General features: G+C 46.6%; 1 protein-coding gene across 4 annotated transcripts in view; it reads right to left on the minus strand.

The window, feature by feature from the left end:
• The window catches only part of TOM1L2 (target of myb1 like 2 membrane trafficking protein), a 49,881-nt gene that overhangs the window by 8,443 nt on the left and 20,120 nt on the right, over nt 1-21,318 (minus strand). For 2 of the 4 annotated variants that reach the window (XM_038187027.2, XM_038187026.2), the window contains exons 5-12: nt 17,627-17,761; nt 16,502-16,660; nt 15,612-15,728; nt 12,833-12,966; nt 10,325-10,373; nt 9,654-9,777; nt 9,160-9,277; nt 7,192-7,267 (exon numbers count right to left, since the gene is read on the minus strand). In XM_038187027.2, the coding sequence (XP_038042955.1) occupies nt 7,192-7,267; nt 9,160-9,277; nt 9,654-9,777; nt 10,325-10,373; nt 12,833-12,966; nt 15,612-15,728; nt 16,502-16,660; nt 17,627-17,761 (912 nt within the window). Of the gene's footprint in view, nt 1-4,454; nt 4,521-4,558; nt 5,074-7,191; nt 7,268-9,159; nt 9,278-9,653; nt 9,778-10,324; nt 10,374-12,832; nt 12,967-15,611; nt 15,729-16,501; nt 16,661-17,626; nt 17,762-21,318 lie in introns of those variants that run through there. The other 2 variants (XM_038187025.2, XM_038187028.2) reach the window with 2 other exon arrangements.

Raw genomic sequence — 21,318 nt, forward strand, 5'->3', positions numbered from 1 at the left:
CCCAAAAATCACAGGGGGCTCGGGGCTGCAGGAATCCTCCCAGAACAGCTCAGCAGTTTAGGCGGTTATGCTGTTGTGTTTTGCAAGATTTTTTTTTAAAAAAGGAAAAAAATCGGTACCTTCCATGCTCAAACTCCCAATTTCCTTTCCTCAGACTCCGAGCCCCGTTTTCCCCATAAATCACGGGTTGAATATATCGGGTTTAATTTGTTCGAGAATGAAACGGGGCCGGAGGGGGGGTGGCTCTCGAGAACAACCGAAAGTTGTAAAAGGTTTTAACTACAAAACCTTGTGCCATTTACGGCACCGACCACACACAGAACTTCACTTTTTTGCCAGCCTGTTGTGCGTTTGGCAGGCCTCCCCTTTCCAGAAGCCCTAAATGGAAGAATGCGGAGGGGACTTTTGTTCAAGCTAATCCCCGAAAACACGACAGAAGCAAAGTGAAAATAAATTAGCTGGTTTACACATTCCAAAGACAACAATTTAGGGGAACAAACAGCGGTGGCGGCCGCAGACTACATGGCCATGGGACAGTGTCCTGGTAATACTTTGATTATGCAAACATCCAGGGTCCAGTGGAGCTCCCAGTCTTGGCAAGACAGCTCCCAAGATAGTCAGTGCTGGCTAAAAGAGCTGTTTTTATAAGAATATCAGGATTCCTTCTTTTTTTTTTAAAGTCTACGCTCACTGTAAATGGAAATTAAGTCACAAAATATTTTGGGGTGCTTTAACGAGATTTAAATAAATGATGGGCTCGTTGTTCAAATTCCTTTTTTTTGTTTAGTCTTTGGAAAATCCTACAAATGGGATGGTTTCAAGAGGACTGAAAGGGAAATGGAAGAGGAGGGCCAGCAGAACAAAAGGGAGCTATCAACGCCCCAAAGCCCACAGGAACCTGGGTTTTGGGCTCACACTCACGTAAGTTAGGTTGTGTTGGTGTTCTCACCCGGAGCCAAAAGCCAAAGCATTGCCAATATATTTCCTCAGAAGTCATAAAATCCAATATTCTACCCTTAAAAAGACAGTTGAAGGTTATTATTATCACATTTTATTTCTATTAAAAATGATCCCACCGGAAAAAAAAAAAAGAAAGAAAAAAAAAGCAGCAGGTATGAAATGACAATCCAGGTCTCTAGGTGAGCTCATTAATGTTCTTAAAGTGTTTAACAAGGCTCATGCTAATTGTTGCTAGACTACTGTCTTGTAGGAGCTTCGTTAATTCCACTCCTTTCCAGATGTTTAACAAAGCTGACACCGGTACGGGGCTGGAGGCTGCTCCCCCCCCCTAGGTGAGCAGTAGGGAAGAAAAGGGTTGTTAATCCTACAGAACTGGAGCAACCTCCTCCAGCTCCCCCCCAAACCACAGCCTCGTGATCTATTTCGAGCTGCCGTGATCTTGAAATAGCTGCCCGGCCTCGGGAGCAGAAGGCGCTCGGCTTTACGTGTAAGGGCTGCAATTAGCCACTTGATTACCTGTTTACGCCCCGTGGATGGGGAAGGCAAGGGCTCGGGTGTTCCCAGCGCAGCCTGTTGTGCCTGCACCCCGACCTGCAGAGCTGGATCCCACAGGCATGCCCCCATCCACGTGGGGGGGATCACACTTCTTGCAGCGAGCCCTAAAATCCAACAGCTTGGCAGGCAGGGATGCCCGTGTCCTCGTCAGGATGAGGGAACGTTGCCTGCTTGCTTTCAGAAAGGAGAGGGGTCCCATATCCCAAATCCTATCTTTCTACTGAAAATAGATTTAGCAGCATCCTACTTTGCTGCTAATTAACATCAACTCAGCAAAGATTTCGTTTAATCCCTGCTCCTTGCTTTTGCAACAGGTACCCCACTGGCAGGTGAGTGGGGTGGCGGGTTATTCTACCAAATGGATCTGTTCATGCAAATCTCAAGAGCAGCCCGAGTTAATGGGAAGGGGAACGGGAATTACCTGCACTGAGAAGTGGTGGTGGCCTCGTGGTGAAGTCTGAGCCCAAGAGGTGCTGCTGCAGCCCCCTGCACACCACCAGCACGGGCTGCCCTGCAAAAGCACTGCTGGGCTGGGCAGCTTGGCTAAAATCCCAGAGATGTGCTCAAAAAAGGAACATTTTCTGAGGATAAAACTTTTAACGGATAAAAGGGGTTTGTGTCTCCATGGTCCTGCCATCACCTTGCCAGCAGAACTGGACTGCAGGTTAAGCTGAAAGAGAACCAACGCTGCCAAATTCCCCAGGAGGGTGCCCGGGGAGCCCTGAAGGAGCCTGCCCCATGAAGGTGAACTGGGACGCACAGAGGTGGAGTGCGAAGAGCTCCACCCTAAGCTTAAATGGGTCTGTAAACATCAGGTTATGTCAGAGGGATGTGACAACAGCTCTGGTAGGTTTCTTCTGAGAGGAGAACAGGGGAGAAAACCCTTTTTGTGGTCTCCATGTTGTATAGGCACAGTTTAGGGCAACGTCAGCTCACCCCTCTTTCCCCCTCATCTCAAAAGCACAAAAAGTTACCAAAAAGTCTGCACACCAGGTTTGTACCCGGGGCGCTGGTTACTCCACCTGCTTTGCAAATGCTCCAGTCGTATTAACACATCTAGGTAAGAGCTACAGCCAGTTAGGAGAGAAACGGGGTTAATTATTAGTTGGGTTTTATTTTAGGCGCTTCTCTCTCACATGGAGCGTACAAACGAGGCGAGAAGCTTGTAAGAGCAGCGTCTGGCTGGACAGCCGGGCCCCCTCCCCTCCCCAAATCCCTCTGCCTCTGTGAGTGGTGCAGTATCCTTTTTCCAGGCTGAATAACCACAAGCCAACGAAGGAATATTGTGTTTGTTTTGTGTTTTTTGTTGTTTTTTTTTTTTTAATAACGCCGTGGCGTGAGCGGTGTGAGCAGCAGGGGTGCCGATTTCATGCTTCCCTGCTCTTGTAAACAGTGGAAAGGCAAAGAGGAGGAACTCACTCAATCAGCAGATTGCTCATTATGGATGAACACCTAACGCTGGCACCGCGCATCGCCGGCTGCAACGGAGCCTCTGAGCAGCACGAGCCTGGGGGAGGCAGCCAAGAGCATCGGGGCAGGGCGAGCTGCTCACTGCACAGCTCTTCTATGCTCTTGTTACAAGCTGTGGGTCTCTGAAAGGCACAGAAATAAATTCTGCCTTGCAAGGATGGGTACCTGCATCTGGGTGTACCTACAGGTGGGAGCAGGCTGCTTGCACAGGCCAGGAGATAGGGCTGTAAAAAATATATACGTGTGCCAAGGCACTGTGCATGCTCCAGGCATGCAGACTGCTCCCAAATGCCCAAAATGACCCTCGGAAATAACCTGGAATCGCCCTAAATCTAGCAGGAAAAACGCCAAGTGTTTCGCAGAGCCGGTGCGCTCCGACACCACGCGCTCTGAATTTTCCCAGCCTGAAATTCTCCGGGATTTTTCTCTTGTCAAGCATCGCTGGCTTTGTCTGGGGCATTCGTGGCCCTCCTGTTCCAGAGGCATCCGGACACCCGGCCCCACGCACTGGGCTGCAAGCACGTCCCAGCCCCCAGGGATTTCTGCACCGCACGTTTCTGACGGTCTCAATAGGACTTCCTGGACTTTGTTCAGCTCGGTCACATTACTGGTACTGTTCTCAAACACTTGAAATGATGGATTATGTAGTCCAAAAATACAAAATTGGTCTTGGAACTTGGCTTTAAGGCAGGGCAGAGGCTATTTTTTAACCTACCTCTCTGATTTCTGCACTTAAAGCACGCTTCCCAACTTCTCTCTCCAAGCATGTTGAAAAAGGACGACTTCAAACAAGGTCAGATGTGCACAGATTTGGAGACAGATCTCCAGAAGCGTGATTTTATCAGAACGCTGGCATCGTCAGGCACGGGAATTAAACCCTTGAAGCCAGAAACTCTGCTGTACCTTTTGGAGTCTGAATCCTAATGCCTTAATTCCCTGCCTGGGGTGGAAGATGTCAATTTGGGTCGTAGTTCTCCCATTCTCTTCTTTTCATACAGAAGTACCCCTGCGTTATTTAGTTCAATTAAACACGATCCTACAACCTATAGCTGTTTTTTCCAGACCACAAAGTTAGGCACTACCAGAAGAGGCTGCTTTAAAGGCACCTACAAAGTGTCCCCTTTATGAACAAGCTGCACGAGACTTGTGTTTATCCCTCGAAAAGTGGATACTGCATAAATAAATCAAGACAGTACAAGGAAGCGATTTGGTCCCCAGGCCTCTTCCGAAGGTGGTGTGTGATGCTACAAATGATCAGGCTGCTCACAGGCCTTTGTCCTGTACAAACCAGAAATCGGTGCAAATTTTCCCTTTGCCCCAGGTAAGGATGTAGGTGGGAAACAAACTCCTTGTGCTGTCTGATTTCAAGTGGTTGAGTAGGGCAGGGTGAGAGGTGAATGAAGGGTGGTTATTCTAGGTCAAGGGAGCGGGGTGGGCAGGAGGAATCGCTTCCGTGGTGAAGTCCTCACCATTCCTTGTGTAATTAGCCACTTGTCTATGGGCTCCATGTCTGAGTTCCCACCTTTACCTCTCCTCTGTGTTGAGAACAGAAAGGTCCATAAAGAGAGAAACCACAGCAACACCCGTGATAAAGTAACATAACAGCAAGTCGAAAGCTTCGTGCACACACCCCCACACACACATACACCCCGTGGTAGCTTCTGGCAGCAGCTGCATCCCCCTCTGCAGCCCGCAGAAGCATCCTGGCAGTCGTTCAGACTGCCCACCTCTAAGAGCAGCCGAGGTTAAAGGACTGCTGATGCCTCCTGGCCCCTCTGTGCAGGCTGCAGGCTGCGTGGCACAGCGCTGCAGGGGCTCTCAGGGTGGCTTCTTGTCCTCCAGCACTTTGTCCCCGAGCTGGGGTGCGGGCACAGAGCCACCTCTGATGCTCCGGAGGGGCTTGCTCGGGACCAGCACCGTGTGGCAGTTCCAGCTTTCTGGTCCTGCCCAAACGGGGCTGGCTGAGCAGAGCCACGTGTGAGTTTGTGTCCCTGCACCCAGCTACCTGTCCTGCGTGGGATGCCTCTCCTGTCCCCATTACAACAGATAAGCAGCTGTGATTTCGTATCTCTCATTTCAGTACTTGTGCTAGGAGAAGAAAAAAAAAGGGGGGGGGAAAATCACTCCAACTTTATCCACTCTCTGCGTAACACTGGAGAATTGTTTCTTGGACACCTCTCCTCCCAGTTGCGATCGCGCAACAACTCTGTGGCAACAAAAGCAATTCCCAACATGGAAAAGCAATATTAAGAAAACAGCATATTTTTAGCTCGTCTCGTTTCCAGCTGCTAAATCATATTAAAAGACAGCTAATGCCACGTGACCAGCCGTCTCTCCACAGACCTTTCTGAGAATGACTACATTAGAAATGTCGGATGTGCTGAAATTTAGCACTGGACAACTGTGCTGGAAGAAGACGTGTGCGAAGAATGCGTTGCAAAGCTTTTGGCTCCTCCCTGGAGCTGTTCTTAAATTAGCTCTCTGCCCAAATTAACGCGTGTCTTTCATTTAGGGAGCGCTGCCAGTTTTTTCCTACACATGCCAGGGCTGGTAACTTTAGGGAAGTTTAGTTTTTTTATTTCCTTTCAGAAGAGCCACCCACAAGCCTCACAACGCTAGTCTTGTTTACCAACTACCCAAGGATTGCGTTTCAAAACAAGCCATTCCGATTACCTGATCCAGTCATCAGGACCTTTGAAAAGAGGCTGAAAGTCCCTACGACATCTCAGAGCCCAAAGTTCCCTAACCCACGAAGTGCTTGTCCCCAAAAAACTTTGACCCATCAGATTAGCTTCGATTCAGCCCTTTGAACTGACAGCACTCGGGGCAGAGCAGCTGTGCTGGTGCAGAGGACACGTCACAGCGGTGCCTCCAGCTGAGCTGGGTGTTAATAAACACGGGGGTGACCCCAAGCCCCAGTAGCTAAGTGCAGGCCCCTTGCTTTTGGCTAGCTGGGAACAAGGAGCAGAGTCTCAGATCCTTCCCCATGCCCTCCCAGCAGCACAGCTCAGTGACTCTGGAGGCTTGCTTCCCCCTTTTCCTTCAGGAATGAATTTTTGGCATGAATTTTTGCAGGACCATGCTTGAAACTGGCCGCAGGGCTGACCTGGGCTCTAAATTACCCTTTTTGCAAGAAGCAGGCAGGTTTGTTGGGTGGGGGCGCTCCGTAAGAAATCACTGCTGAAGCCCTGCTGCCTCTGAGCGATGGCCAAGGCAGGCAGGCAGCTGTGATCTGACCCCAGCTGGCTCCAAGCACAAAACTCTCCCTGGCTCACAGCACAAGCTGCCAGGCGTGCCAGCTGCCCAGAGCACTCCCATTTCAACTTATGAAAGAACCAGGGTGGGATCGGCCAAGGCATGGGGAGGCAATTCTCCTCGGAGGGTGCGTGTGCAGGCTGCCTCTCCCCTGCTACGCTGGCTCTCCCGTGCTCCCTAGTGGTCAGCACACACCAGGATGGTCCTAGGGAAAGGCTCTGCACTTGCTCTGCCATCTAAAAACTTGCACACAGCTGGGTATGAAAGAGTGGAACTGTTCTAAAAAAAAGCAGGGTGGTAGAAAGGGGTTGAGGGATGATCCAAAAGCTCTTTTCACGTCTGCCTTCATAGGGGCATGCACACAGGGGCCAAGCTCACTCTCCAGGACACGTTTCTGGTATCATCCAGCGTGATGAGGCAGCCTGGGGGGCTCTTTTGCCCACACGAGGCAGTGGGAGCCTGCCCTGGGACAGAACAGCCTGCATGCAAGGACAGCTTTGGCACAGCATGTGAAGCATTAAGTCTACACGATTTCTCCTCCTGTAACTTGCTTTTGTATCCAAGCACTTCAAGCAAAGGCTAGAGATTAAGACTGCACCAACTTTCATCAGAAAAAGCAAAGCAAACAGATGCACGCCAGTGTTGACACGATGTTCCCTACTTATTCTTTTCAGCAACAACTCCGGTTAAAGAAATGGACCCCCCAGGCAAGCTGCATGAACGCAGGACAATTTACCCGCTCTCATTTTGAAGTCTTTTAGGCTGGCGTACTAAGTAGCAGCTCTTTAGAAATCATTACTGAGCAAGTGCTTGCTCATAGATATCAATTTCAAAATAGCCGGTACCAGCACGTCACCGGAATACAGAATGAGAAGTCTCAGTCAAAGCAGCTGTCTCCAGCCTGGATTCCACACACAGCCTCCGAAAACGAACCGCAGAGCAGCCACCTACCACTCCTGTGTTCTGTTTCCGAACATCCAGGGCGGACGCCAGTCCTTTGACAGCCTGTGGATCCTCGTATGTCACGCTGCAAGAAAGGAACAAACCCCAGAACTAGAAGGAAGTCCAGCAGTCACCCGTGCAGAACGTACACGCTGCTCTGATTTACTTCCCCTGCAATCAGAGAGCGTGTTCTTTTTCTTAACAGGACCTGAAGTGTGCTAAGTGCATTCCAAAAGAGGAATGTGCTCTGTATAAAGAGTGGCTATCAGTTCCAGCGAGCTCGTTGAATTAAAAAGAGCAAGATTGGCATCATGAAAGGTAGGCAAATAGGTTATGAGGCACCATAAGCACATCCAACAGCTAGCAGGGGACTCTGAAAGGAGGCCTGATTACAGACTGTGTTTTGCAGAGCTTTCAGGATGCCATTTGGAAGCCTGACCTTGACGCATGGAGGGGAGGAGGCAGAGAGAAACTCGAAGACAGGTGAAACCTAACAAGAACTAAAGCAAAGCGCACAAAGAAGTGCACTGAGCTGGGTAATCATCGTCTGTTTGCAGAGGTTGGATTTTTAAAAAGCTCCTTAAGTTGCTGCCTCAAAAGGAAACGCACCAGCCAGCCAACAGAGGCAACCATATCGTTTCTCTGAGCGCAGGGGGTGAACCAGGAGTTGAAGCCCAGCACCTGCCCGTAAATCTGCCCCAGGAGGAGCCGTGGGTCTGAGCAGGACGAGCACTTTCCCCTGCAGCGTGCTGGCTTCTCCCAGGCTCTGAGCACAGCACCCAGAGGCTCTCACCTACGCATCGTGGCATGTCACACTCGCATCTTTACTGCCTCGCTGTTGCTCACGGAGCACAGTCCAAGGAAGATACAGCAATCCTCCCCTGTGAAATCGCGTGCTCCTTGTTCTATTAGCTCCGAGAAGTAGATAGAGGTGCAGTGTGGGAAGGCTAGTTTCGCGCTTCATTTAGCGCAAGAGACAGAGGGAACTCCATTAAATCTCTCTGCAATGCATCTCCTTTCTGACTACACATTAGGGCTCTCAGCCTGAAATCTCCAGTGGTAACGCGTGTCTCTACAGCAGAGCACATCTCCTCAACACTGACACTGCAGCTGAGGCACTACAAACAGCTCTACTCATGACTGCAAATGAGAGATCGCAGTAAGCTTGCCAGCTGAAGTTTTCCAGAGCTGTTAAGGTCTGAGCTAAACTATTTAACAACATTTCGTGGTTCGAGACAAGACATTAATGATGTTCTGACTGCTGGTAGCCACTACGTCCTCACGAATTTGAAACCAGGAGGAGGCAAGAAATAACATATGAAAGAAAAATACCTGAGTGTCTTTTAATGAATCTCACTTGACAAGGATCAAAGGATTTCTTAATAGGTGCACAGATTTGTTTTACATTAAAATAATTGGACCTGTTAAATACCCATGAAATTGCCAGATTTGCAGCTCTGCAGATGCAAGCCCTTCACATATAAACAAATTAAAGATAGTACAGCAGCCGGGCAAGCTACGCTGCCTTGACATCCTGAGAGAGTCTCGCTGCTGGGCCAAAGGGAGAGTTTAACTGGATATTAACTCTGCCCCTGATGACTGCAATTCAGTCACCATGACCTTCAGCGAAGGACCCTTAAGCTCCTCTACCTCAAGCACTGGCTGGGTGGACGGGGTGACAAGCTTTTGTGAGAGGAAGCATCTGCAGAAGTAAAAGCAAGCTCATTTCCAAGTTTCCAGTGAGCTCACTAAGATGGTCAAGTAACATTACTCAGCCGGTCTGCTCTGCCCAGAAGCAAGAACTTTCCCATTTTCTAGTACTCATAAAGACCAGCAGGATAAGGCCTGGATTAAAAGCACAAAAACATACATCAAAACTACTTTTGCAGTCTGGAGCAAAGCAAAGAAGTTTCAGATTTATGACCTTAGAAAACAGCAGGGCCATGACTCAAACAGTAAAGACAAACTCCAACATACTTCTTTCGCTGCTCAGCCAAGGAACTGCCTCTCGTCTGTGCAAACATGTCGAAGTCATCACGAGGGTTACTGTGTTGTAGGGAGCCGAGCGTGCCACTGACGCTGTTTGTACCCAAGTCTGCAAAAGAAACGAACCAATGAAGCAGCAAACCACGGGCAAGCACCGCTGCCGTGACTGTGAGAGGAAGTTACTAACAATGCAGCTACAAACGTCATCTGGTTAACAGTTGTAGCGCTGAGCACAACTGTCCAGAAGAGGCTGGAGGCTGCCTGATCCACAGCTAAAAGAGGAAAATGGCTCCTTGTAAATCCCACTGTGAGAAGAGTTCACATTAGGGATCTCAGCAATGGCTCAGACCTGCTCCCACACTCACACACCTGGATTTGCTAGCAGCCCCAAGCATGCTGTTCAAGACCCACAGACTGCTCAGGCTTGAAAAGATCCATGCATTGCAGCCTCGTGTTCATAGACACTGCTTAGATCAGGTACTCACCAAGCCCTGCAAGCTGTGAAGAAAGTGAAGACTGGGGTGTTGAGTTTCCGACCATTGGGCTTACTACAGCTGGAGAGCCAGGCCCCAAATCTATTAAATTATCTTCTGTCACCTCGTTCAGCACCTGTTGGGACACAAAAGCACAGTAAGTTACACATGCCAGAGATTTATTCCTGCAGTACAACATTTAACCCCCCAAAAATAATGGTTGCTTCCTAAAAAGACCTTTCTTGTGTACTTCCAAATGGAGTCCTCTCTTGGGTACTAGGGTGATGAGTGCAGAAGAGAAAGGGTCAGACAGTAAAGAACTGTTTGACTGCTCAGGACAGCAGGGAATCTACATCTCTCCAGATTTATCTAATGTGTCTGTGTTCTCCACCTCTTTTAGCACCAGACCACTGTGAATGTCAGAAGTCTGCCCAGACTCAGAAGCAATCAAAAAAGTCAACAGATGAAAGAAAATCCATCAAGGATTGTAAACACAGAGATGTTTTAGAGCAGCGTCTTCCTGAGCTACAAGTGTCACCTGAAGTTTGCCACATTCTTATGCTCTTCTCTTTGTTCCCACTATTAACCACCACCACAGGCAGGACCCAGGGCTGGATGGACTTTGATCTGGCATGGCTAGTATGGTGTAACCACTGCTGCAATAAATGGAGCTAGGTACTTACCCCATTGCTGGCATTTTGCGTCGAACGCCCTGATCGGTAACGTTCAAATCTGTTAAAAAAAATAAATGAAAATCAACATGGACTGTTAAAGTCACCAACAAACAATGAAAAATGCAAGTTTATAACGAAGTCGTGAAATGCTTGTGACTGAACTTAGCCTTCATTGCTTCAAAAGAGAACTTTAAAAGCTTTAACTCCAAGCTAGGACAAAGAGAGGACAGCTACAGGAGTTGCATCCTTGCTAGTGAGGATATTAAGTTGACTAATCTGACCTTGCAGCACACGCATGCCTGAAAAACACTGTAGGATTTGTCTTTGTTTTTTTCTTTTTTCATTAAGTGCTTCTTGATAGACTATCCTGTTAGCCAAGGGACAGGAGCAACTGCAGTAAGATTGATGCTCCCAGCTAAACAAGTTGAGCACCGCAGTGAGTCTTACTCCCACTTAACAGCTCCCTCTTGCTGCAATACATGTAAATTAGAAGCCATACGCATGCCAGCACGGCCCTATCCAGGCAGCTCGTGTCAAGAGCAGCAGTACTTAGTAAATAATTTCTTAAACCATTCTGGGTCAGCGCAAAGATCGTCAGAGTCTATGTTCAAATGGGCTGGTGCTTCCCAGGAAGTAATGATGATGGATAAAAAACCTCACGCTTGTTAGGGGAAGAAGTCTGCCCAGTCAAGATCTGGTCTCTTCTCTGCTCCTTCCCCCTCCAGCCGTACAGCTGGGACCCCAAACATAAACCCAGCCTTCAAGAGCTCAAAAAAGCAGAGGGAACTACCTCCTCCTAAGGCTCATCTGAGCCCACTCTGTCCTTCCTTACCAGGAGAAGCATCATGATTTTTCTGAAGCTAGATTTTTTTTCTCCCCTCATTCAAAAGTAATTTCACACATTACCTCTCTATTTAGTAAAAAAATAATAATAATAAAAAATCATTGAATCCTTTGGGTTTTCTCCCAGATGAACAAAATGCAGTGGAGAATCTCAAGCAAACTGAAATATTTTTTTTTTAAAGTAACAGGAAAATGCAGACTTAAAAGGCAGCAAAAACAAATCCAGGCCCAAATTTCAATTTTAGGAAACCGTGGGTGTCTAGCTTTACTGGAAATCCAGCTCCCTGAACTGGAAACCTACGACACCTCCCACCTCCTATTTCTCACCAGAAGGCTTATGAAGCACACGTTCCTTTACATCCAGAGCTCCAGAGCGATGGCCAGAGCTCCTGCCTCAGTCACTGCCAGAGCTTGGTACCCACACCAGAAATCAGTGTGATGGATGCGGAGCTTTTGGAACAACAGAGGAGGAGCTGGGATTTATTGAAAGGCTCAGACCAGTGCAGCTGCTGTGCCACGAAGAGCTTGCTAACACTGCTCACCTCTCAGCCTGCAACGATTACAAACACTTCGGCTACGGGCTGCAAAGCTGCAGATGGAGGGAGGTGGAAAAAATATGAAGGGTGACCAAACTAAGCCTCAGTGACAGTTACACTCTGCCCCTTGTAGAATTACGCTCGTGCATGAAACGCACGCCATCTCCCACAAAAAGCCAGCATTTGTTTCAAAGTTTGCCCCGATCTCCTCTGAAGGGCTAAATCAAAGACAGAATCGAGGCCACAGAGCCTTCTTTCCAGCCTCTGCCGTGACAGCACAGATTCACAGATCTGGAGTCTAATTTATTTTTAAAGGCTTGAGAAACAAAGCCCTGTGCTAAGAACAAGGAACAAAGGGTACTCTTTAGTGCCTCACTCCCCAGGCCTGTCATTACGGGGAAGATTAAACTTTCCCAAGACTGCCGCATCACGTGCCACCTCCTGCAGCAGATGTGGCTGACAGCGCCTTTGTCTGACATGCTGAAAGTCCTCTGACCCAAGTCCCGCCCCTGGGGATGATGCCTGCAGATCAGCTCTTCAAAAAAGCCCAGCTCTGCACAAGCCGGGCTTTTTCAAGATTTTCAGCGTTCTTTAAAAACAAAAGCCTTACACGCACGGAGGCCGTGCCCGCATCAGGCAGCTCCCCCTGCACCGGGGCTGAAAGGAGAAAGCTCAGAGATCAGAAGGCAGAGAGAGAGCTCACAGGAGCCTCCCTGAGCCAGGAAGCAGCACAAGCATTTGTGCAGAGCCTAAGCTAGCAAAGTGGAACCAGCAGCCGGGGTTGTGCTATTTTCAGCCCCAAGCTCCTACATTCGTGCAGCACCACCCAGCAGGGACGGACGGGCTCACGTCTCCGCCAGTTCAAAGAGTTTTGCACCAAGTTGCCCTGCGTTTTACAGACGTTCCCTGCAAAAATTCAACTGCGAGGACAAAAAAAAATAAAATCTTAGGATTTAAAGCAACAACTGGAATAGCAATGTTACCATAAAAGACAACAGAAGGATTTTGTGAATGCTTTCTGTGTTTTTTTGTTACGCTGGACCATTGGCCCAGTTGGCCATCTCCATCAACTGACCTCTTTAACAGCTGAATGAAATCCCGGAACAAATGTAAACAGTTGACAGAAAAGGTGCCTCACCTTTCGTATCTGAGGAAGACGTTATTTAAATCATCATTCACGTGCAGCAGCTCCTCTGTGACTTCTTCATTGGACACTCGTGAGATCAGCTCCACAATTCTCTGCTGCATAGCTCTACAGGTTCGGTTCAGTTCCTACAAGGAATGCATTGTGCACACACATTCTGATAAGCAGCTAGCAATAAGTAGATTTAGTTGAGCTCTGTTCACAGCCAAACATATCCCCCAGCTGAGAAACACTAAGACAAGTCTATCTTTGCATGATTAAATGTCACCCAAAAGCACATCTAATCAAACATGCCCTTCAAGAGACGATGGCATAAAACCTTGAGAGCCTATTTACAATTCAACATCCTGATTCTTCTTTAACTCTGAGCTCTTCAGAAAATAAATAACTGTACTTTAGTGATCTGTTTTAAGAATAAAACATGGTAATACAACAGCTTTCCAGAAGAGAGTTTCCAACGAAAACTCCATCTGCTCTTCTTGATGGCATCACCCTCAAAAACTAAAAGATGCAGGCGGTGGAGCAAGTGGGGAAAAAAGTTCATCAGGGCTACCACAGGTAGCTAAATGTGTGCTACACAGCTGGAAGAGAAGGGCTGGGGACGCAGAACTTGCCAGAGAAGATGAGGGTGAACACACTACAAGGAGCAGGAGCATGAAAAGATGAGCACCTCGCTCAGAACTGCACTGCACACAGAAACACTCCCATCACCTGAGTGAGCCCACAGGCACGGACGGCAAAAAGGCAGTGGGAAGTTTCAGAAGAACGTTTTAAAAGAATATAGAGTAAGGGGATTTATTTTAGAAGTCTCTCATTCCAAGAAACCTGGGTGTGAGTTTGCCTGAAGGGGTTCTCCTGCTTCCAGGACATCTCTTTGATCACCAATTACTTAGCAGATTTTTTTTTTACCACCGTTGGTCTGAAAGGCCTCGAGACCAAAGGTCAGAGCTGACTGGTATGTCGAGGAGGAACTACAAGAAGAAACGTGACATATGGCACGGCGCCACCGACTAGACCCACGGTTTTACTTCAATAAGCACTGACATTTCAACTAAAGCATGTCCCTTCGTCATCTCCCGCCCCCCCCAGCTCCACTTCAGAGCAAAAATTCAGCACTAAACAAGGATGACTTGTTGGTACACAACCTTCGGGATGAAAGCAAAAATGTGTTTGTTTTCCTTGCTTGGTCTGACATCCTAAGCTCTGGATAAATTTCACCTAGTGCAATCCAGCTGCCTTAACAGCTTGAAGAATGTGTTCTCCAATGTCAGTTTTGATCCCATCACTTTAGAAGCAGATTGTGACATTTCAGAGGTTTGTTTGCTGCCTTTCCGAGAGGGCTGACAGTACCTATCTATTCTGCTCAGAGCTGGCTCTCTAGCAAGCTGTTTACATTTGATTGTTGGAGAAAATGTCAGGAATTATTTAAGGCGGATGGCTATATAAACCTCAAAGCAAGGAGTCCTTGCAGACGGCACCCGGCTCACAGCTTTCAAAAGACTAACCACCCTTTGTCATCAAAAAACGGGTTCTCACCAGCTCTGTGATTCAGATTTAGGACGCATCAGTCGAAGGGAACCAGTTGGAAGGAAGAATCGCTGCTGTCGCTCCATTTTACGATCAAGTTCTTTAACCTTAGAGCTGTGCCGTGAGCTTACGCTGTCAAGATGTTAGCAGTTATTTCTGAATGTAAGCAAACCGTTCTACACGGTTTTGGTCTGTCATGGTTTCCTGGAAGCTTCTTTTGCTTTGAGCAGTCCAACCCAAATGGGCAGGAACTGAAAGGCTCTTTATTGCAAAGCCTCTCATCAGATGCCATCGTGGCTCTGAGACAAACACACAATACCGCTGCATGGGAGAGACCAGCTTTTGGATGGATTTCAAGCTCTGATGTATCACAGAGAGCAATTCCCTGCCTCCCTCCAAATGTACTATTGTGGGAGCCCATCCTCCCTGCTGGAGGATCAAAACAGCAGCCTATTTCTGAAGCTATGGAAAGGCAAATACCACGTTAAGAGCAGCAGCTGGAATGCCAGATCACAGTATTCCTCATCTGTGCTGCATTTGTTCCTCAGCCAAGGGCACCCCGCTACCACCAGCCTGGGGAAGCAGATATGAAGCTTGACCCAAGAGCTCAACTAATACAGTTTTCTGAGATAATAAATACAGCTCTGGATTGAGACTTTCCAGGAAATAAAACTCTTCTGGGTACTCCATCAAACCCTCTGGACAGCAGGAAACTTCAGCTGAGCTCCTGCCTTAAGCCACTGGCTTCAGGAGAAGCTACAGCACATCTGGAGGGAGAGTTCATATATTTCGAGATGCAGAGAATCCACAGACCCTTGGCAATATTTAGTCCAGCTGGAAATACGGAGTGTGCTTTCCTGCAGTGACTGGAAATGCTTTACCATCGCATGAGTGATGACAGAGGACTTGAAAGCAGCAGAAACGCTCGGTGCTTACTGAGCCTATGGCAATTTTAGGCTGTGTTGTGGTAAAGATGACTTTATGTTCAACATTAGGAAAAAAAGAGCTACATGGGCAAGAAGGCACTGGAGCAGGTTTCAAGGGAAGTTAGGAAATCCTTGTCATTAGAAGCTTTAATAAATGAAGAACATTAAGCGATGAGACTAACTGGGGTCAAGCACAGCCCAAATTCGTTATGTAAACCAAGCAAGCCAAGGCACTGAAGTGAACTACAACAAAAGCCACCCCCTCAAAAAACACTCAAGCACGGAAAGGATCAGAATCGTATCTGCTAGGGAAGCATTACCTGGAGTAACTCAAGGTCTGAGGAATCCTCTTGTCCAGGTACCATTTCTGTCAGCATTTCAGACATCACTTTTGTATTCCCACGAACAATATCCAGTTCACTGCGCAGCCGGGCAATCTATTTTGGGGTAAAAAGACAGCAAGATGCTACACAGTCTTGTGGCTTTAAGCAGATGATTTTCCAGAACTGACTTTGTGATACATCTGGTTCTGTCTGACTTAATATCGGAAGCTCTGGGTATTCTACTGGAGGGGAAAAAAAAGTTAAAGGCAAAAAACCTTTTACCCAGGAGACAGTTTTAGAAAAAGCAACAGAAAAAGAAAAGAACTTTGCAGGACTGGTCACTATCACAAAGCCAGATGTGCTACGCTCGTATGGAAGGGAAGTAATTGGAAACAGCAGCTAAAAACAGATTTTGGTTGCAGTATACCTTGTGTGTCTCACTCAAATATGGGGAAAGTTATACAACTTTTGAGCATGATCTTTGGCTCTGAAGTTACTATTTTTGCACAGAGAAAAGCTGAGCTTATATTAGGGCATTTGCTAGGGTCTTAGGCATGCAGGCTTAAGTCCTTGTCAGAAAGACTTTGTGCATCTGCAAGACATTCTGTGCCTCTGAAGGCGTGGGGCTCGTGGGAGTAACTGTTTACCTACAGCACAACTGCTGTGTCGATTGGTGTATCAGACTGAGGTTTCATAACTGCTGCCATTAGGAGGCCACATGTACAAATAACCCTAGATTTTACAGCACAATAGGAGGAAAGATTACTAAGTAGAACCAGACTTTCCTAGGCAATTAAAGTCAGAAGAGTTAAAACCAGAGTTCCTCTGCAAACTAGCTTTTAATTTGATCTGCTTAGTCGCACTCAGAAGAATAATCATCCCAATACCTGTTCAGAGTTAGCAGTGATGGGACCAGTCACGTTCAGAGCTGGAGCCTGAGGAGCAGAATACGCCGTTGGAGAAGTTGAAGAGTAAGAACTGGTGCTCATCCTTTGCTGAGACTGTGAATTGTGCATATTTGCTGCAGGATCAACTTCGGGAACACTCTGCCACATCAGAAAGACAAGAGTTCAAAAGCTGAATGGTGACGGCACTTGCTTTGTCAGCAACCTCAGGCCAGATATGCTCAAATATAGAACATAATTGTACCTTGTGGAAAAGGTCAGTGTAGTCATGAAAACAGACTAGCAGGCCAGCCCATCAACAGCCAGCTGCAACAAAAATGCATGCCCGTATGTTTTGACCCAACCCACGTGCATTTAAGTTGATTTATCTTTACAAGAAAAGTGAGAAGAAACATAAAAACAGGAGCTAAAGATAAATAATTGTAAATAATTTAAAAACTGGGAATTAAACTGCAGGCTTACAAAAGATGATGTGATAAATAGATACCGGATTTAATTGATCTTGACACAAGGATTGCAATCTTTCAGCCCTGATCATCTGCATTTACCACTTCAAAGACTCATTAACTTCTCAGGGTGAATAATCAGCACACCTGTGATCATAAAGTTACTCACTAGCAGCAGTTTTGTCAACTTTACAGGCCTAACTGTTCAAAGGTATAAAGACCTCATGTTACCATGAGATCAGTGGGAGATTCAGACTCTGTACACCTTTAAAAGACAGGCTTTGGTTCAGGCTTATCACTAACAAAAACAAGTAGAGCACTGAGAAAAGGAAGCAAATCTGAATCACATATCCTTCTGCTCTCTATTTGAGCAAATTAGCTGCATTTATCTGGTGGGTTTGTGGTACGAGACAAGTGTACAAACCTCAAAGCTCTTTTCAGATTGATGCTTGACTCCAGGGAGAAGAAACCATTACTTTATCAACCAGTCAAAATGCAGCTGTATTATGCTTCTATTACATGCCCCTTCACTATAAAAAGGTCTTTTCAGAAGTGAGAAAATAAGCCCAATTCAGAAAAACAGGAGGAGAAAAAAGAACAGTTACCCAACTATCTCCACGTCTCTGGAAAATGCCCGTGGCATTGCAATGCTGCAACTTACCCTCTGTGGTGTGTGGATTGGAGATAAAGCATCGAGATCTGCCATGGGAAACTCTATGCCTTTCCTCTTGAGTTCTTCATAAATATGCACTACTCCAGTTAAATCAGGGCTACTTCGAAAGGCATCAGCCCAAGCCTGGAAAACACGAGGGATTATCCACAAACCTTCCCAGTGAAGTTCCTGATACATCCTGACCTTGGGTACTAACTACAAAAGCTTTCGCATATTTCAGCCTCAAAGGGAAGCTGTAATCATTAAACCTGATCTGAAAGATCCTAAAAATGTTATCAAGACAGTCACGTAGGCACTTTATATGGCTGTAACACAGACAGCAACCCAGTGCACATTAGCTTCGTACAGCCCCGCTTCATCAGGATCTATAAATGCATGTGAAAGCCTCTTCCAAGCTCCTCTCCGTAGCACTGATTGCATGCTGATCTTTTCTTCATATCCTGTGGCCAATGACCCACCAAAAAAAAGCCTGCATGAAAGATTAAATCGATCTAGGCAAAATTTATGAAGTCACACAGCAATCCTACATAACCTTAATTTATTCTGTGAAACATCCTCATCTATCGAGGAAGAAAAAAACACAGCTGTCAAGTTTTTGTCAGTATTTTATTTGGACCAAACTTAAATAAAAAGGGCTGTTTCTGAGGTTCTTATATCGCAAAACATGCAGTGCCACGAGCAGCAGAACTAATGAAGCCCCTATTCTTATGGAGCATATCCAACACTAAGACACCCCGCAGTGTCAGAAAGAGCAAGCTTAAAGGGAGAATTTCCCACAACCAGAACACTCGTAGTATCTCTCCTGCTTGAGCCCTCTCGTGTCTAAAAAGACTTCAACTCATATTTGAGCTTTTCCTTCACCAGGAGCACTAAGTGCTTCTCTTCGCCAGCCAGCCTCCCGTACTCATGAAGCTGTTCACAACGTAACATCCTGAAAGAGTCTACCCCCTTTTTTTTTTTTTTTCCTGGAAATTTGCCAGGTATTAACAATTTAGGGGAAGGAAAAACTGCAATATTAACTCAATTATTTTTAACTCAATTAAAAATGAAGCGTTCCCCCGTTTGTGAGGTAGAGTAGAAGTGGGCTGGCTCCAGAACTACTGAGAGATGTGTGTGGGCTCCGAACTTAATTCATTTAGTCATCCCTTTTACACCAGTTCTTTGACTATTTTTATTTTAAAAGCTGTTTTTAAACCCTGCTTCGTATTGAAGAGGAGAGAAATCAAAGGTAGCAAAACAAGATAAGAAATAATATTAACTTTTAATGTGCATTGTAATTTATTCTATTCTAAGAGCATTTCCTACCCTGTGTGCTCAGGAGACAACCTATTATCGCCTGCGAGCTAACAATTCTGGGTTTGCTTCTTAGCTTTGCTCGAGTAAATTAACGTTCTGATGCAGCGCAAGTCCAAACAGCCCCATGTGAGCCATGGAAACCAGCTCGGACTGCAATGAGCCATTCAGTTTTCTTGGAAGTGACCTTCAAAACCGTCCCTAATTATCACGGAGACATTCACTGCGCAGGTACCTCTCTGCTCTCGCACCGACTCTGCATTATCAATTTATGTCAGGAGTCATCTGAACGTTGCTTCTCCATAATGGTGCTCCCCACTTCAACTCTATTTGCAAGTAAGAGTGAAAAATGTTCAGCAAGGGATGTTTTATTTAATCGTCACTCAGAAGAAACGTAGAGGCAAAAGCCTGCTCCTTCCTTTCACGAGGCTTGCTGGCCCAGGAGGATGTACTAATGCATCCCCTGCTTCCCTGGGCATTAAGGACAGAACTTCATCTGCACTCTACCTTTCTAACATATTCCCTCTCCTACAACTCTGCTGGAGAAAGGAGACACTTGAATTTGTACTTCTCACTTGCCTGAGCTGGGGAGGTTATCTGTACCTACACGTCTCGTGGAGGTCACGTCCAGGACTGGGCACCGTTGTCCTAAGCGCTGCCACACGCGTTGTTCGACAATCCCTGTCCCAGACAGCTTACAATTCAACGAGGCAGAGGTAATATTAGCTCTGCTTTACAGATAAGGAGCTACACGGAGAGCTTAGGCTTGCCATTGTCCGAAGCAGCGTATGACAGAGGTGAGATTGAAACTGAGATCTGAGACCTTCGGAGGCTTTGGGCCAGACGATCGAAGACAGGCGCTTCAGGACGCTGCTGTCTAGGCCTCACTTGGCACTGTGTGCCCAAAAAGGTTAATTAAATACATTGCAAACCCAGCCTCCGAATCAGTGCCATCGAGAGACATTTTTTCAATTCCCAGACACTCAAAAGAATGCCATGCCACTAAAAAATCTCCCCAAGCTTCATCTTTGATGCCCAGCAAGGTGGCACCAAGGTGGTGCGAACTCTGAGGTGATATGGCAGCTCTCAGCAGGGACACAGCAGTAAGGAACAGAGGCCTTTTATCAAGGTGAAGGAGGAAGGATAAACACTAATACATGCTAATTCACGTACACTGGGAAATGGGGTGGGAAAGTGAGACACAAGATGCCCAATGTCTCAAAACAGGCAAGTCTCTAGATAAGAAATTGCATGGAGCTTTATCTCCTCCTGCTAGGGAAAGGCCCGGGAGTACAAGAGCTATATGGCTGAAGACTTGTGCTGGTTGTACAGCCTTTTTCCGTGCTTCCAAGTCTGTGTTATTAATCCCCTCCTTTCTCTTCGTATTAATTCCCTGATATCAAATTGTAAAAAGCCTCCAGAAGGGGATAAATGTAATGTTAGAGGAGCAGAGCTGAGAAGAGCTCAGCCCCCCTGGAACAGAAGTACCTCCAACTGCAGGGAGCTCTAACGAGCAAAGCCTGAGCTGAGCAAAGTGGTTATGACATATTGGACACTCCGGGTGCACATGTCCATAGGGCAGATGAGACCCATCCACAGGCAACTTTCCTAATTCCCAGGCTTTTTGTACCAAAAGGCATTTAGTACCCGGACGCAGCGAGGCTTTTAGCTGTGCTGCACTACGTCTGCTCAGATAAAGCTCTGCTTAATCTTAAACACTGAGGGAAGGACTGGGGCTTTTTGGTTATGCTACAAACACCTCCATCTTAGTTCCATTAATACCAGGACTCAGAGTAACCAATATCCTCTAAATCAGTGTAGAAGAGCAACGAGCATGGAAACATGAACAAAATTTCTCCTTATGGGACAGCATTGACAATCACCCCATGCATCAGCTCTCACACCCGAGCAGGCAGGAGCCTGAGGGCTCAGTCACATCCACAAGAATTATTTTTAATGATTTCATTAAGGCTTTTGTTTTTTCTTTCTTTATAATAGTGCAACATTGAGATCAGAGGCCAGAAATAGAGGGACCCCACGTGCCCCAGTGAAATGCACACCTTGTGTCCCCACCCAGCCTGTTTCCTCTTTGGAAATCACTTATTTACATTGTCATGCTCCAACAATGTCCTGCCTGTGTACCCAAACAACAAATAAACCAGCAGAAATGCAACTGCATGCTTTGCCACAAAAATCTGAAATATATTTAGGAAACTATGCTATGTGTTTGTAAATACCATCCCACAAGAAACATTGCAGCAGGTTTACATAATTTTAAATATGCAGTGTCTTTTAATCTCTGCTGTATGCAATAGCCTGTAGGAGCTTAGTGATAAAGCTTCCTATAATTGTGAAATTTCCTCCAGGCAGGCACCAATGTTTCCTCA

The sequence above is a fragment of the Anas platyrhynchos genome, chromosome 15 (assembly GCF_047663525.1).
Source record: "Anas platyrhynchos isolate ZD024472 breed Pekin duck chromosome 15, IASCAAS_PekinDuck_T2T, whole genome shotgun sequence".
Taxonomy (NCBI): Eukaryota; Metazoa; Chordata; class Aves; order Anseriformes; family Anatidae; genus Anas; species Anas platyrhynchos.